General features: G+C 28.0%; 2 protein-coding genes across 2 annotated transcripts; both read right to left on the minus strand.

The window, feature by feature from the left end:
- Positions 1–5,317: 5,317 nt before the first annotated feature.
- Positions 5,318–5,929, minus strand: LOC101488548 (uncharacterized). The gene has a single exon (XM_004486062.4). The coding sequence runs from the start codon at positions 5,824–5,826 to the stop codon at positions 5,488–5,490; it is 339 nt and encodes a 112-aa protein (XP_004486119.1). The 5' UTR covers positions 5,827–5,929; the 3' UTR covers positions 5,318–5,487.
- A 4,152-nt stretch (positions 5,930–10,081) lies between these two features.
- On the minus strand, positions 10,082–14,410 carry LOC101488894 (polyadenylate-binding protein RBP45-like). The gene is made up of 6 exons (XM_004486063.4): positions 14,030–14,410; positions 13,379–13,859; positions 11,105–11,160; positions 10,902–11,032; positions 10,711–10,807; positions 10,082–10,608 (listed from the first exon to the last, which is right to left on the minus strand). The coding sequence occupies exons 1-6, from the start codon at positions 14,270–14,272 to the stop codon at positions 10,417–10,419; spliced, it is 1,200 nt and encodes a 399-aa protein (XP_004486120.1). The 5' UTR covers positions 14,273–14,410; the 3' UTR covers positions 10,082–10,416.

Consider the following 14,410-nt stretch of genomic DNA (forward strand, 5'->3'; position numbering starts at 1 on the left):
GGCTGAATATAAATTGGTGAAACTCTAAAAAAATTATATAATTTTATAAATTTTAACCATAATGTTCAAATTAATATTTTGCGCATAATACGCACCTCTAGAAAACCTCCTCATAAATCAAAGGGATGATTAGTATAGGATGATAATTATTCATTTTTCTGCAATAAATAAAAACTAATCCCACCATCAATGATGATGATCACAATAATAATAATAATAATAATAATAATAAATAAATAAATAAATAAATAAATAAATAACATAAAAAAACTTTAATGAAAGAGAAAACGAAATAAAGAGGAAACGGATTCAATGTTAAAAAGTAACTTTCACGAGTATTACTTTTAATTGCATCCAACAATCTAAAAAGTAACCACATAATCATTTTTTATATCTTACAGTATTAGTTTCATGTGTACATGCAATCTATTTCTTTTATTCTTTTAATTTTTTGAAAGTACTTTATTTTATTTCTATTTTTTAGTGAATAGTTTGTGTTTATTTTCTATTTTATTTTGTAAATTAATTCTTCTTATTTCTTATGATTTTAAAAAAATATATATAATAATAATAAATATTTATACTTATTTATATATAAAGGGAAATTATACTTTGGTGTAACAATTTTTTCTTTAAATTTGATCCTTTAGTTAAAATATTTTATTAATTCACAATTGAAAATTTTAAAAATTTCATTTTTGGTGTAAGAATTTAAAATTTTTTTGTATCAAAAAGTTAATTTTATTTGAGACATATTAAAGTTAAATATTAAACACAAATTTATTATATTGTGAGGTATATTAAACACAAATTTATATATTGTGAGGTTGAGTACTCAACATATCTTAAAAATATAATTTCCGTTTAAACATAAGTTTAGATATATTTTTTCAACAAAAAAAAATATATTTGTTTTTCAAATTTAATAAATTATTTTAAAAAATTAATTAGAAAAATAATAATTGAGTGACAAGAGTAGATATTAATTAAAATAACTTAAATAATTCTCAAATAAATTAAAAAATAAATACAAAGAGTTCAATAACTATATACTAAAAACAATTTAGATTGACAATCAATCTCAAATTATTGATTAAATAATTTTTAAAATATGACTGGTGTAAATATTTAACGAGAATATAAAATCAATTGTTATTATTGCATTGCAGCAAATGTGTCATATCTCTGTTCCATATCTAATTATATATGATAATATATTCAATCATTTAAATTCACTTAAAAACTCCACCATCAAACATATAGCATATCGATCACTCAGTTCCATTGTACCACACAATTGACATGGAGTCCAAACTTCAAAGATGGAATTCACCAACCCATCTTAACTCATGATCACCCACCACAACAAGTGTTATCAAAATACATTTCAAATTTTGTTACTGCGTGCAATAGACCATGTAAATTTTTCTAAATGCAAATATAATCTTGAATTACAAGAATCATACAAACAAAATTAATTTATGGACAGTCTAAGAATTATGTATATTATTAATAATATTGTTATAAACTTGAATCTAAAATATGATAACAATATTAACATCACTCGTTGATAATATTTTTCGATTAAAAAAAATTGTGATGACATTCATGCACATGTATTAAAATTATAAAACATGTAAATCTCACCTTGTGATTTTTTAATTTAGGTTGAGTATATGTTTTAATTAATATTACATTTTAGCCGTATCACATTAACTTATAGTTGACAGTAAAGAATTATTCTTTACATTATAATTTCAGAGAAATTTTATATTCATCTAAATTTTCAAAATTTTATTTTGAAAATTTCACATTCTCATCCAAAATATTAAAATTCTTTAAACTTTAAAAAAAAAATTATATTTCAAAAGTTTCACATTCATATAATTTTTTTTAAAAAAATTACATTTAACAAGTTTTACATTAATTTAAATGTTTGAAACTCGAGTCATATATAATCAAAATTGCTTTTTAAAAAAATTGTAAATCATAATAAATTCGCCATATATAATAATGTCTACAATATGATGAATATTGCAGGTGAATACAACCAAGAAATGATTGGACAAGTGTGAAAACTAGAAGGAACTCCAAACAGAATTGGCAAAGGCAATCATCTTCCGGCATAACGAGATTGACCTTTTTGTAAACAATTAATAGATATTTATCTAAAATTTCTCTCATTTTAGAATAAGATATTGGCATAAATGTAAAGTTGACATGTCATCGTACCAATGTCAGAGAAATTCAAATGTTATATATATAAGTGACTTAAATGCAAGAGAAAAATTGGTGTTTCACATTGTGAGAACTAGATGATGTAGTTGATGAGATCTAAAAATTTAAAAATTTGGAGCATTTTGTCCATTTAACGTGACATCGGAAAAGGCACCAATCATTTAGCATGTTCCATTATGGAGTGCTTATTGGCAATAAGCATAATTAAGCATCATATTTTCTCTCTGTTCTTTTTTATAAACATCTTTTACCATTATTAAGTATATTAAGAAAAATTGATTGTAAATTTCATATATTTGCTTTAAATTTGAACGAAATGTGGTTTTAGTGAAATCTAAACTTAATGCAATTTTTTTTTATTTATTTTATTTTGCGGGAAAAATATTAAAACAATTGAAATCAATTTACTAAATTTAATTGGAAAATGGCAGTTTGCATAAAGTAAAATAATTGATACTTCGAACTTAAATCTTCCAATACTTTATAATTAGTGTCTAAGGTTCATCGTTACACTTTTTAAGTTGTGATTTCAACTTTGTATCTTAATTAATCTAATGGGATAATTGGATGATAAAAGCTGAAGGAGTGAAGTGTTAATTTAATGTTATATATATTGTTGATAATAAAATTAAGTATGCAAATAGTATACTAGTGTGACTAATTAGTCAATGACATGATTATTAGATCTTGTAGTCCATTATGTAAAACTGATATAAAGTCTAATAATGATCACAATTCAAATTGAAATCACACTCACAATGCGTGTGAACTCATAAGCCAATGGTTGACTTTGGTTCAATACTAGGCCTATAAGGAAACGTGAAAGCATGCTTGCTATAATCTGTTAAGAGTAACGGTGGCGGTGGAGAGATCATATATCTAAATTTATCAAAATAAAGATTAAATTAGTTATCTATAAAAATATTTAAATATCAAAATGAATAAGTTTGTTTTCGTAATTTTAATATATCTAAAATCTACTATAATAATACTCACACATTTATTTAAAAAATCACAATATTATATAAGCATGATTTGTAACATGTGTATTTTTTTTATTATATATTTTTTTACTGTATTAATATAAATATTTATTTTTCAAAACTAAGTCCAAAAATTGCATAAATGCAAGAAAAATTAGGAAACAATAAATTTAGAGGGTGCATCTAATATATAAACCTCTAAAAAAAGTTCCAAATATAGATTTTTTTTACTATTTTTAGTAATTTTTAATAAAATGTTATTTTTTTGAAAATTATTATATAATTCACTATGTTATTAAAAATTGTATGGATCCAGACTTTTTGCAAGATGGATGGAAGCAATTGCATTGCTTGCAGATTCCTGTACATAAAAATAATAATTTAATTAGTAGCTGGCTCACTAAGATAGTGTACTGGATGAAGATGTATTTGACCAGTTAAGTTGACTCTTTTCACCAATAATTGTTCTCTTTAATGCTTGCACTAACTTTCACACAGTTTCAATTCTTCTTGTTTTTTTGTTTACTTTTAAAAAGTCAGCATTAGATCTTGAAAAACAGAGTATCCAAAGTTCAAACAATCCTGCATCCATCTTTACCAGCTTAGGCTGAAGTATACTACTAGTAATAGTATTATTTCAATTTCTATTTTGAACATTAATTTTATCATTTTGATGAAAAATACTAGTAGTAGTACATACTACACTACTATAAGTTGTAATACTAATATCACACATTTAGATATTAAAATGCTTAATAATGTTATGAAAATATAACACACAAAGTAAATGAAGTTACAATGCTCAAAAGTCAAAACATCACTAGTGAGTACAAATTAAACAAGTACTCATTGATGGAGCAATTGACGGCCCTGACTTCAAACATATGATTATAAATATAATTTAATTTTATAAATATTTTTATTAGAAAAATGATTTCATGCAATATTAGATTTGAAGCAGAGTCGACCTAATGGAGATCAGGTAAAACCCTTAGGTCTCGTCAAAAAATAATTTTATATTTTAAAATTTATGCGATACAGAGTCCGATAATATATTATAAAAAAATCTTTATACATATAAAAAAAGGTCTCCAACAAACTTACATTTATACACAAAACATTTTTATGAGGAGAATAGTGTAAAAGCATCTTTCATGTTAAAGACATTATTTATCACTAAACATCATCATGATATTAAAGAAATTGTTTTTCACTAAAAAATATCTCTTAATATATCATATTGAAACTTTCGTCTGAAATTTGTTATCAACACATCAAAACAATTGTTTTTTCACTTTAACCATACTTTCTTATTTAAATTTAACATTGATGTTTTTAAGTTATATAAATTTGATAAAATCTTCTAAATCAATTTTTGACGTTTTTGTATAACAGTTGAAAGTTTTATTTCATTTTTACAAAAACTATACAAAAAATGAATTTAAAATGTCATGATTTCTACCAAATAATTTTTCTATAGTTATTAAATAAAATATTAATTATTTATTTATTAACTTTTGAAAAAACCTCTTTTAATAATTTCACTTTAGGCCTCATAACATGTTGAGCCGGTCCATATTTGAAGTTCACTAATTTATATTTGAATACTTTTACTTATTACTAATTTTAATGTAAAAAATAGTGTGAATTGTAAGGTTTAATTTTTTCCAACCAAAATTAAATACGCATATTTCTACTTATATCACTTTTTGGATTCGGTGTTAGTCCACTTAAGTGTGTCTCATACTTATTTTTAGAAGTTAAATTAAGTGTGTTTGTTTTCACGTCCAGATAGCAATCACCATAGCTACCTACGAAAGTTTTAGTTTCAACTTTCGTTTAGAGATTATCCACTTTAAAAATAAACAAGCTAAATGTGTAGCTTTTGGTATGCCATAATTTTTCACCATAACTTTTCACCATGATTTTAAAAGTATTCCAATCATACACAAAATCAATCAATTATGATATAAGTTGAACGAGAATCCAAACAGACATTTGACTGGGTATAAAAAATTTCACCTAAGGAATCTAACATAATCAATTTTAAAAAGGAGGGAGATTGAAAAAGAAAATGCATTATACCCAAAAACAAATGCAAAAATAAATTATATTGATCTTGAGGCACAACTCATGATTTCACTCTTTTCTATAGAAAAATAGGACATGAAAAAAAGAAAAGAAAAAAAAAACAATTAACATTGTATTACACAAAACACCATGAATAAACTTTCCTAGTAACTTGCTCACACAAAGTATATATGTATCAACATTTGATCATAAGAGAAGGATCAATGGTTAAAAGGGTTTGTTTTTCCCTCCCAAACAAACGCTTCCATGTTTTCAATTGACTCGCAACGTGTCCATGAATACTAACTTTAGCTGCAGATACATTTGATATAATTCGCTTTTTTAGCCTTCTTAATTTGTTTCCAATCTTCACCTTCAACTTAGATATTCTAATTCTAAGACAAGATGGTTTTCTACGAGAATTTGCTTGTTCCAACACTTTGTAGATCAAGAATTGTGCTTTTCTATGAATTAATTCTTCAGGGTCTTCTTTATCCATCTTTGAATAAGAATATTGCTTCATAGATAGAGACATTTTTCTTCAAAAAATGTTCTCTTCCTTTTCCTATGAGAAAGAAGGAGGAAGAGGTAGATTTGGATGTGGCTTATGGTGATTAATACTACTATACAATATACATAAATTTGAAGTGATATTTATAGTAATATTTTTGGGAGGTGCAAATAACAAATTAATTAAGGTGGGGTCATTCAAGGATGTCATAGGGTGATGAAGTTGATCATGTGCACCAACTATATGTGATGAATAATACAGTTTTTAATGCATGCTCCGGAACTGTCTTACATCATTTTGTGAAATTTAATTCATGCCCAATAGAAACTGCCTTAGACAAAAAAAACACTGCGAAATTTTATACTAAATGTAAAGTTGTGCCTTGTAAATATAAAATTGAAGAACAATGTTATCCTTTCTTTTTCGTAAAAAAATAATAATAATAATTTTATACTTACTATTATTTGTCTTTTGGTTGCTAAGTAACACCCGCATGAGATGTGACAAAATTTTATATTTTGTTAATATTGTCCACCAATAATATTCAAAGGGTTAGCCAAAAAGTTTTTGCTGTTTTATTTATTTTTGTTAAGAAAAAAGAAAGCTTCTAAATTTATTTAGACATGCGAGATTGAAATTTTGTGTGACAAGTTAGTTAAAGGAATGACCTCATTGACGTCAATAATGCTAATTTAAATAAAGGTAGGTTGTAGGTTGACTGCAATAATTCTATATAATATAATTAGGAGTAAGTTTTTTTATATGGTCTCTAAGTCATCATACTCTCTTCGATTTTGATCTTTAAGTTATAAAAATACAATAGATAATTCCTAAATTATTTTCAAGATATCAAGTTAGAGTCGGTTATTAACTTTTAAATAGAAGATAGATTTATCACAAAAAAAAAAAAAAAAAAAAAAAAAAAAAAAAAAAAAAAAAAAAAAAAAAAAAAAAAAAAAAAAAAAAAAAAAAAAAAAAAAAAAAAAAAAAAAAAAAAAATAGAAGATAGAATATTAATTTAATAACTAACATGATAGGTTGAAAATAATTTAATGATTATTATTACATTTTTATAGCCCTGGATCAAATAGGAGACTAATAATTTAGAAATCAAAATGAAGGTTTGCTCAATATAATAATAAGAAAAACATTTAAGAAAAGTAAACAGGATTTAATATATACGTAAAATTGAATTAGTTTAATAAAGACACGTTGACCTCAATAATTCTATATAATATAAGTTATATACCTATTAAAAAAAAAAGCATTTGAGAAGTAAACATTTGTACGTTCACTTTGAGAATAAAATAATTCTATATAATATGTTATATAACTAAAAAAAAAAGCATTTGTGAAGTAAACATTTGTACATTCACATAAAGAGTATACATTTATAGTGTAAAGTTATTATATGTAGATAATTAATTATAGGCTATCACTGCAATGACAAAAATGTATAAATAATTTATGATTTTCAGTTTTATTTAAAGTGTTGATATATTATGATAGGATATAATATAAAAATAATTTTACGGTGACAGTGCATGAATGTTATTTTCTATAAGTAAACTATAAAATAAGAAATATAAATAGGTTAGCACTCTCTCATTTGTTCATTTATATAAGATGTACTTTTAAGGTTTATTTGTTCTTTTTCTATAAGAGTCTTTTCAAAATTCAACATGCATTAATTATTATTTTATAAATATATTTTTATTTAATTTTAATTAAAAACATAAATTATTAGAAGATAGAATATTAATTTAATAACTAACATGATAGGTTGAAAATAATTTAATGATTATTATTACATTTTTATAGCCCTGGATCAAATAGGAGACTAATAATTTAGAAATCAAAATGAAGGTTTGCTCAATATAATAATAAGAAAAACATTTAAGAAAAGTAAACAGGATTTAATATATACGTAAAATTGAATTAGTTTAATAAAGACACGTTGACCTCAATAATTCTATATAATATAAGTTATATACCTATTAAAAAAAAAAGCATTTGAGAAGTAAACATTTGTACGTTCACTTTGAGAATAAAATAATTCTATATAATATGTTATATAACTAAAAAAAAAAGCATTTGTGAAGTAAACATTTGTACATTCACATAAAGAGTATACATTTATAGTGTAAAGTTATTATATGTAGATAATTAATTATAGGCTATCACTGCAATGACAAAAATGTATAAATAATTTATGATTTTCAGTTTTATTTAAAGTGTTGATATATTATGATAGGATATAATATAAAAATAATTTTACGGTGACAGTGCATGAATGTTATTTTCTATAAGTAAACTATAAAATAAGAAATATAAATAGGTTAGCACTCTCTCATTTGTTCATTTATATAAGATGTACTTTTAAGGTTTATTTGTTCTTTTTCTATAAGAGTCTTTTCAAAATTCAACATGCATTAATTATTATTTTATAAATATATTTTTATTTAATTTTAATTAAAAACATAAATTATTTTTCTCTCATTTATGATATCACTAATTATAAGAGTAAAATTAGAAAAATAATGCCCTTTTAACAAATTTATTTTTTTTGACAAAACTTTTAATAAATTTATTACTCCTACTTCTTGTTTTAATAATCAGTTAATTTTATCATAAGATCTTATAATAAGAGACAAAAACTTCTAGAAAAAATATGAGGACATGCACTTTACCTATTTTTAAAATTTATTCTTTTCAATATAAAATTTCTATTTTTGTATCTTTAGCTAATGTCCTTCTGACACTTGTAAAGACATTTGTTAGCATAACTCTATAATAAAAGTTTGCAGAGATATTTAATATGCCAGAACATAAATTTGAATATGCAATACTCGCTTCTATGCACTTAATGTATATGAGTATCCATGTAAAGTGCTAAGAAGAAAAGAATATATTATTAGAATAACTAAAATTATTGTTTAATTTCGTCGTAGAATTGACGAAATCACAGTGAGTCACCATAATTTATAGAAACTATAAAATGTAATTTTTATAAAATTACAGTGACTCGTCGTAATTTTGCTAAATCTTAATGCAAAATCGAACATACGCGTAATCAAATTTGACGTGGTGAGGTAAGGTGAAGTTGTATCATGTCCTAGTCATATATAAGATGTAGTGTGACATATGAATGGCATTCCTTGCATCACCGACTAAGAAGAGACATCACTCTGCAATTGGAGAGGACCATATTTAACATGAAATTATGTATCGTAATAGTTGTGTTAGTTGCATTCACGTGGTACAAACTTGAGTCTGTGCAAAACAACGAAGACCATATAACTGTACAAATGACAGGTTTAGTGTATCTCTTACCCCGATTATAAAATTAGATCAGGGACAATTTCCAGACTTCAATTGAATCTTTAACTTGTTTGAACCCGACGAGATACAGGTCTAATAATAGTTGGGCATACAAAAATGTTTTTTCTTATAAAAAAATTAATCAAGAAGTAATTCATAACTCATATAATAACATGATACATTTTATAAAAAAAAAGAGACAAAGCTGCAAATAGTCTCCAAACATATCACTCACAACTAAATATATACACTTCCCCTCCTAATAACAATAAAAATCTGATTTTTTTTTACATATTATAAAATTAAAAATAATAATAATAAAATAATATAATTTAAGATAGAGGAGTAACTCGAACCCAATTCTTCCTTTTACTATATCTCACAGAACAAAAAGTTCAATTTTGTACACCCCTAGTTGACCATACAATATTTCATCATACACCACACGAACAAAAATTGGATCTGATACAAAAACCATACGACCCCAGAATAGTATATTTAATTTCAAATTAAATAACTCCAAAAAATATATATATCGATTTTTTATTAATTATAACATGAGTTCCTCATCCAACCAACAAGGTTGGGTTGATGATAGCACTCCATCTATTGCAGTGTGCACCATCAATTCAACATCTAAACTACTACATTTTATCTATACAACAAAAAAGCAAACACAAACACCTCATTCGTACATGGCAATAAAAAACACAACAGATGTGACAAAAAAATATATTGCAATGAGATAAATGTAAGTTCCAAACAATGAGCCACAATTAGGCAAAAACAAGCAAACAGAAAGGGCTCTAAACAATATTTAAAAATACAGTGAAATAAATATTTAGTTCCAAATATCATCATTACTATCTTCCAAATACACACACAATCACAACATAATAAATACTAAGATGTATTTCAAAAAGTTTATTTCAAAATTAAAACATGGAATGGCTGTTAATTCTGAAAAGCAGTACTAGGTTTATTCGACATCTGTAAGACAATTCAAATATTGATTGGCACACTGTCTCGGTACTGAAAATTTATAGCGAGCTAGCTGAGAGTATTGAACAACAGACATTATAAATCTATTTTTGAACATATAACAGTCATCAAAAACTAAACACCAAATAAGTATTCTGCAAGCAAATTTGAAGGGATACAAAACCCGGTTCCGATGAAATTTCAATGTTACTAGCAATCAAAGGGGGAAGGAGGGGAGGAAAAGATAAGAATCGGTTATTCCATGAGGGGAGAAGCATCTCTATTAGAACAGAGATATGAAGCAGTGAGTTCTCAGCTATATCCCATTTGCTGTTGTTGCTGCTGTGGTGCTTGGTAACCTGCATAACCTGGATAACTTCCATACACATTGGGATCCTGTCCAGCAGGAGCAGGAGCAGCAGCAGCATAACCATAATTTTCAAAACTCTGAGGATATCCATAATATCCACCACCTGGTCCCCACTGGTTTGGATCTTGCTGAGTCTGAGAGCAAAAAAGCACAAAATTATTGAAAAGAATTGGAAAAGACTTTGATAACAAATCAGCCCAGCGTTTAGAACTACAAGGCTCTGTAAATATAATTACCTGTTTGTTTGAAGGAGTGCGACCCCATGAAAGACGAACATTTTGTCCACCCAACAAAGTTCCATTCAGAACCCGTATAGCCTCTTCTGCACAGCTCCTGATACAAAGAAAAATGAAGGCCCAATCATAATACGGCTAAGACGGGAAAAATATTTGTACAGCTAAAAAAACAAAATAAACTGTTATAATACCTGTCCGAAAATTGGACAAACCCACATCGCTTGCCTGATGGAATCTTCACATGTACTAATTCACCATATTGGCTGAAAACTTGCCTCAGATGATCATCAGTGACATTAGGATCCAAATTGCCAACAAAAATCTGCAATAAAAAGATAAGTCACAAACAAGAAGCAAATAAAGCAGTTTCTACATATAGCAAAGAAGTACGCACAGTTGTATTATTTGGATCATTCTCGCTTTGTGCACCTTGAGAGTTCTGATATGAAGCTGCATTTCAAAATGAATTATAAAAGTGAAGTAAACTGATGAATAATTTAAATTGAAATGGGATATCCTAAAGAGTACAAGAAGCCTCTTCATTGCCACAATTTAAGCCATTAAAATATCAAGGGGGCAATCTCAGAAAAACAACAAAGGACAGTGGCTGACATCTACATGCATTGGGGACCATCAAATTAGAAAATAATAATCTTTATCGACTGAGATCCAGTTAAACATACAGAATAAATAAACAGTTAACAACGAAATATATGCATTTAAATATTAAAATATATAGATAAAAAGCAAAGTTGTGAAGCAACAAAATAGCCCATGAATTCCCCCTCCTATCCACACACCACATATCTTCGGACAAGTTTTACCAATAGAAATGAAATCAATAATAAACTTCGAAAGCATTCATACAAATCAAATTCAACGGATATAGTTGTCAGTTATGTTGTCGAACTGATCATCACATATTAGAATCTCTCAAATTTATACAACTATTAAGCCATGGATTCAGAAGCATGACATGAATCCCAAATTACTTTTAATCATTTGATTGCTTTATACATTCTTCTAAAACAGGAGCTCCACACAGCCAATCGGCTGGACAAATGCACACACTATACCTTATAATTTAGGATACACCTATACTCTGCTTTCAGTTTAATTTGAATACAACAGCTATCATGAAATGTCAACCAATGAATATTGTCTTAATTCAAAGTATACGATCTTTCTCTTCCCTCTCATCATCTAAAAACTTATGACTTTTACATGACTAATATGAAAAGAAAAAAAATGAGGCTTGCGGCCTAGAAGAAAATTGAAAAAGCTTAGAGCCAATTTATTTTACGATATTTCAATTTGCATTTCCAAAATGTTGGGTTCGTTTGAAATTGTACAAGGAGATGGAAGGCTCGGGTATTGAACAATAGTAAAAGAGAGAAGATGAAAGAATGCATTTGAGGTATAGTGAAAGAAAACAGTGTTTTGGCATTTCCAGAATTTCTGAAAAATGCTAGATGGCTTCCAAAATTAGTAAAAGAAAATGGTCAAAAAGGTAATACAAAAGATAATAGATCTATTTTATTTTTACTTTATCAGTTAGTGTGAAAATTGAAAACAAGAAACACAGAAAGTAAATGGGCATTCTAGTTCACATACTATGTATAGCCAAAACCTATACACACGTAAAAACATTGAAATTGATATCTTCACCATACTATATTAACATTTCCAGACTTATGAGAAGGAAAGGTACAAATAGCAAGAACTAGAGGATCAAACTAGTAAACAGAATGAGAAACATACAGCAAACTAAACTTTGAAAATAGGAAACACAGAAAGGGCAATGGAAATAGGAAACACAGAAATGGAAACTGAAAATTACCAGCTATTAAAAAATGCTAAACCACATTGTAAAACATAACCAGCTAGTATATTCAGGTTTCTGGAGAATCAATACAATAAAGACTGGCCCTCAACATTTTTTCCTAATGGAAAGGTGAATGGAAACTGAAAATAATAAATATTTGACAGAAGAAACAGAAGATACTGCTAAATGTAAATAAGATCTGCTTTGGAACAAAGGAAAGCTACACAGGAAATTGAAATCTATAAAGGAGCAAAGACTAAGAATGGTGGACTGAAAAATAAGTAAGCAGAGAAGTTGCAAACTTAATTTGGGTAAAAAGTAAACCAACAAGCGAAATGAAAAGAACTTGAAAATGTAGGCGGAAAAGAAAATGCCACTAAAAAATAATGGGTGAACATAAACGTATAACTGACCTAAGCCAGGACATCCACTAAAATGTTAACCATTTCAGCTGAAATCAGTTCCAGGCTCCGAGATGACAGAGCCTCTTGACACCCTGCTTTGAGACAACAGGAGTTCTATAAGATTTAATTACTAAATATACAATAATTTATTTAGCCCAAACTTTTAAAAGGAAAATTGCAGGAAGAAATGACTGTGGATGGCAAATCTTCAAGTGCGTAACAGTAAAGAATCATAGCTTAAACACCAGCATTCAGCATAGACCACAAAATAAACTTTGATACACAAGGCCTTGAATTCAACCAACGAACATCACACATATTAGTAGAACAACAGAAGGAAGACAGCTCAATTTTCCATCATGCAGCAGAAAAAAAAAAACATCCACATATAACCAAAAAGAACATCATATATATATAACAACTTATGAAAGAGACATACCTTTCGGCTGCTGAGTGGTGGCGGCAGGATTTTTATTAGTGGCTGGTCCAATCCTCATGGGCCTTGTTGAACAAAGAACCCCTTGCATCTCAGTCATAGCCCTAATTTGTTCACTCTCGTCAGCAAATCTAACAAAACCATAACCCTTAGACCGACAAGTAAGCCTATCAATCACAACTTTTGCCCCCTTCACAGAGTTATAACGAGCCCTAAAAGTCTCCTGAAGAAGGTAATCAGTAACATCAACAGCCAAATCACCAACAAAAATGGTATGATCAGGACCATCATCCTGTCTAGACGACCTCTCCCCAGCACTGAAAGTCGCCCAATTCAATCTGTAGCTCTGGCCACCATTAGGCATAATGGCTCCGTTATATGTCTGAAGCACTCTCTCGGCAGTAGCACGAGAATTAAACTCGATAAAACCATAACCTTCCGATTGACTGGTTTGCTTATTCCTAATCACTTTCAGAGATGTTACCTACAAACCAAAATTACAAAACCCTAATTTAAATAACAGAATAAAACAAACCTAACAACTAAACTGACACAAAGATCAATCTTAATAAATTTGATTTGTAATTCTATTAATCATACAACACTAATTATTCAAAGACGGGACAAATAGAGAGAGAGTGAGAGAGGTTATACCTCGCCGGTTTGACCGAAGCAGGTGTAGAGATAATTCTCATCCATCCAGTACTGCAAATCGCCGATCCAGAGAGTACGTACCTCATCGGCGCTGGCGGGCTGCTGAGGAGGTTGGGCGGATTGAGACCACATGGCCGGCTGCGCCTGAAGTTGAGGTTGCATCATGACGTACGGCTGCTGCTGCGGGGGCTGCTGGTACTGCTGTGGCGGCTGTTGCCCCATGCCAGGTCCAGACTGCATCATCTCTCCCACTGAATCTGAAATTTTTAGATAGAGAAAGACGGAGGGAGTGGGCGACGAGAGAGAAAATAACGGTGTTTCTTGTTGTGTATTTAAAGAATGCTCAAACCCTAACCCTAAATTTTTTTTTTTTTTTGACAG

The sequence above is a fragment of the Cicer arietinum genome, chromosome 1 (genome assembly GCF_000331145.2).
Source record: "Cicer arietinum cultivar CDC Frontier isolate Library 1 chromosome 1, Cicar.CDCFrontier_v2.0, whole genome shotgun sequence".
Lineage (NCBI taxonomy): Eukaryota > Viridiplantae > Streptophyta > Magnoliopsida > Fabales > Fabaceae > Cicer > Cicer arietinum.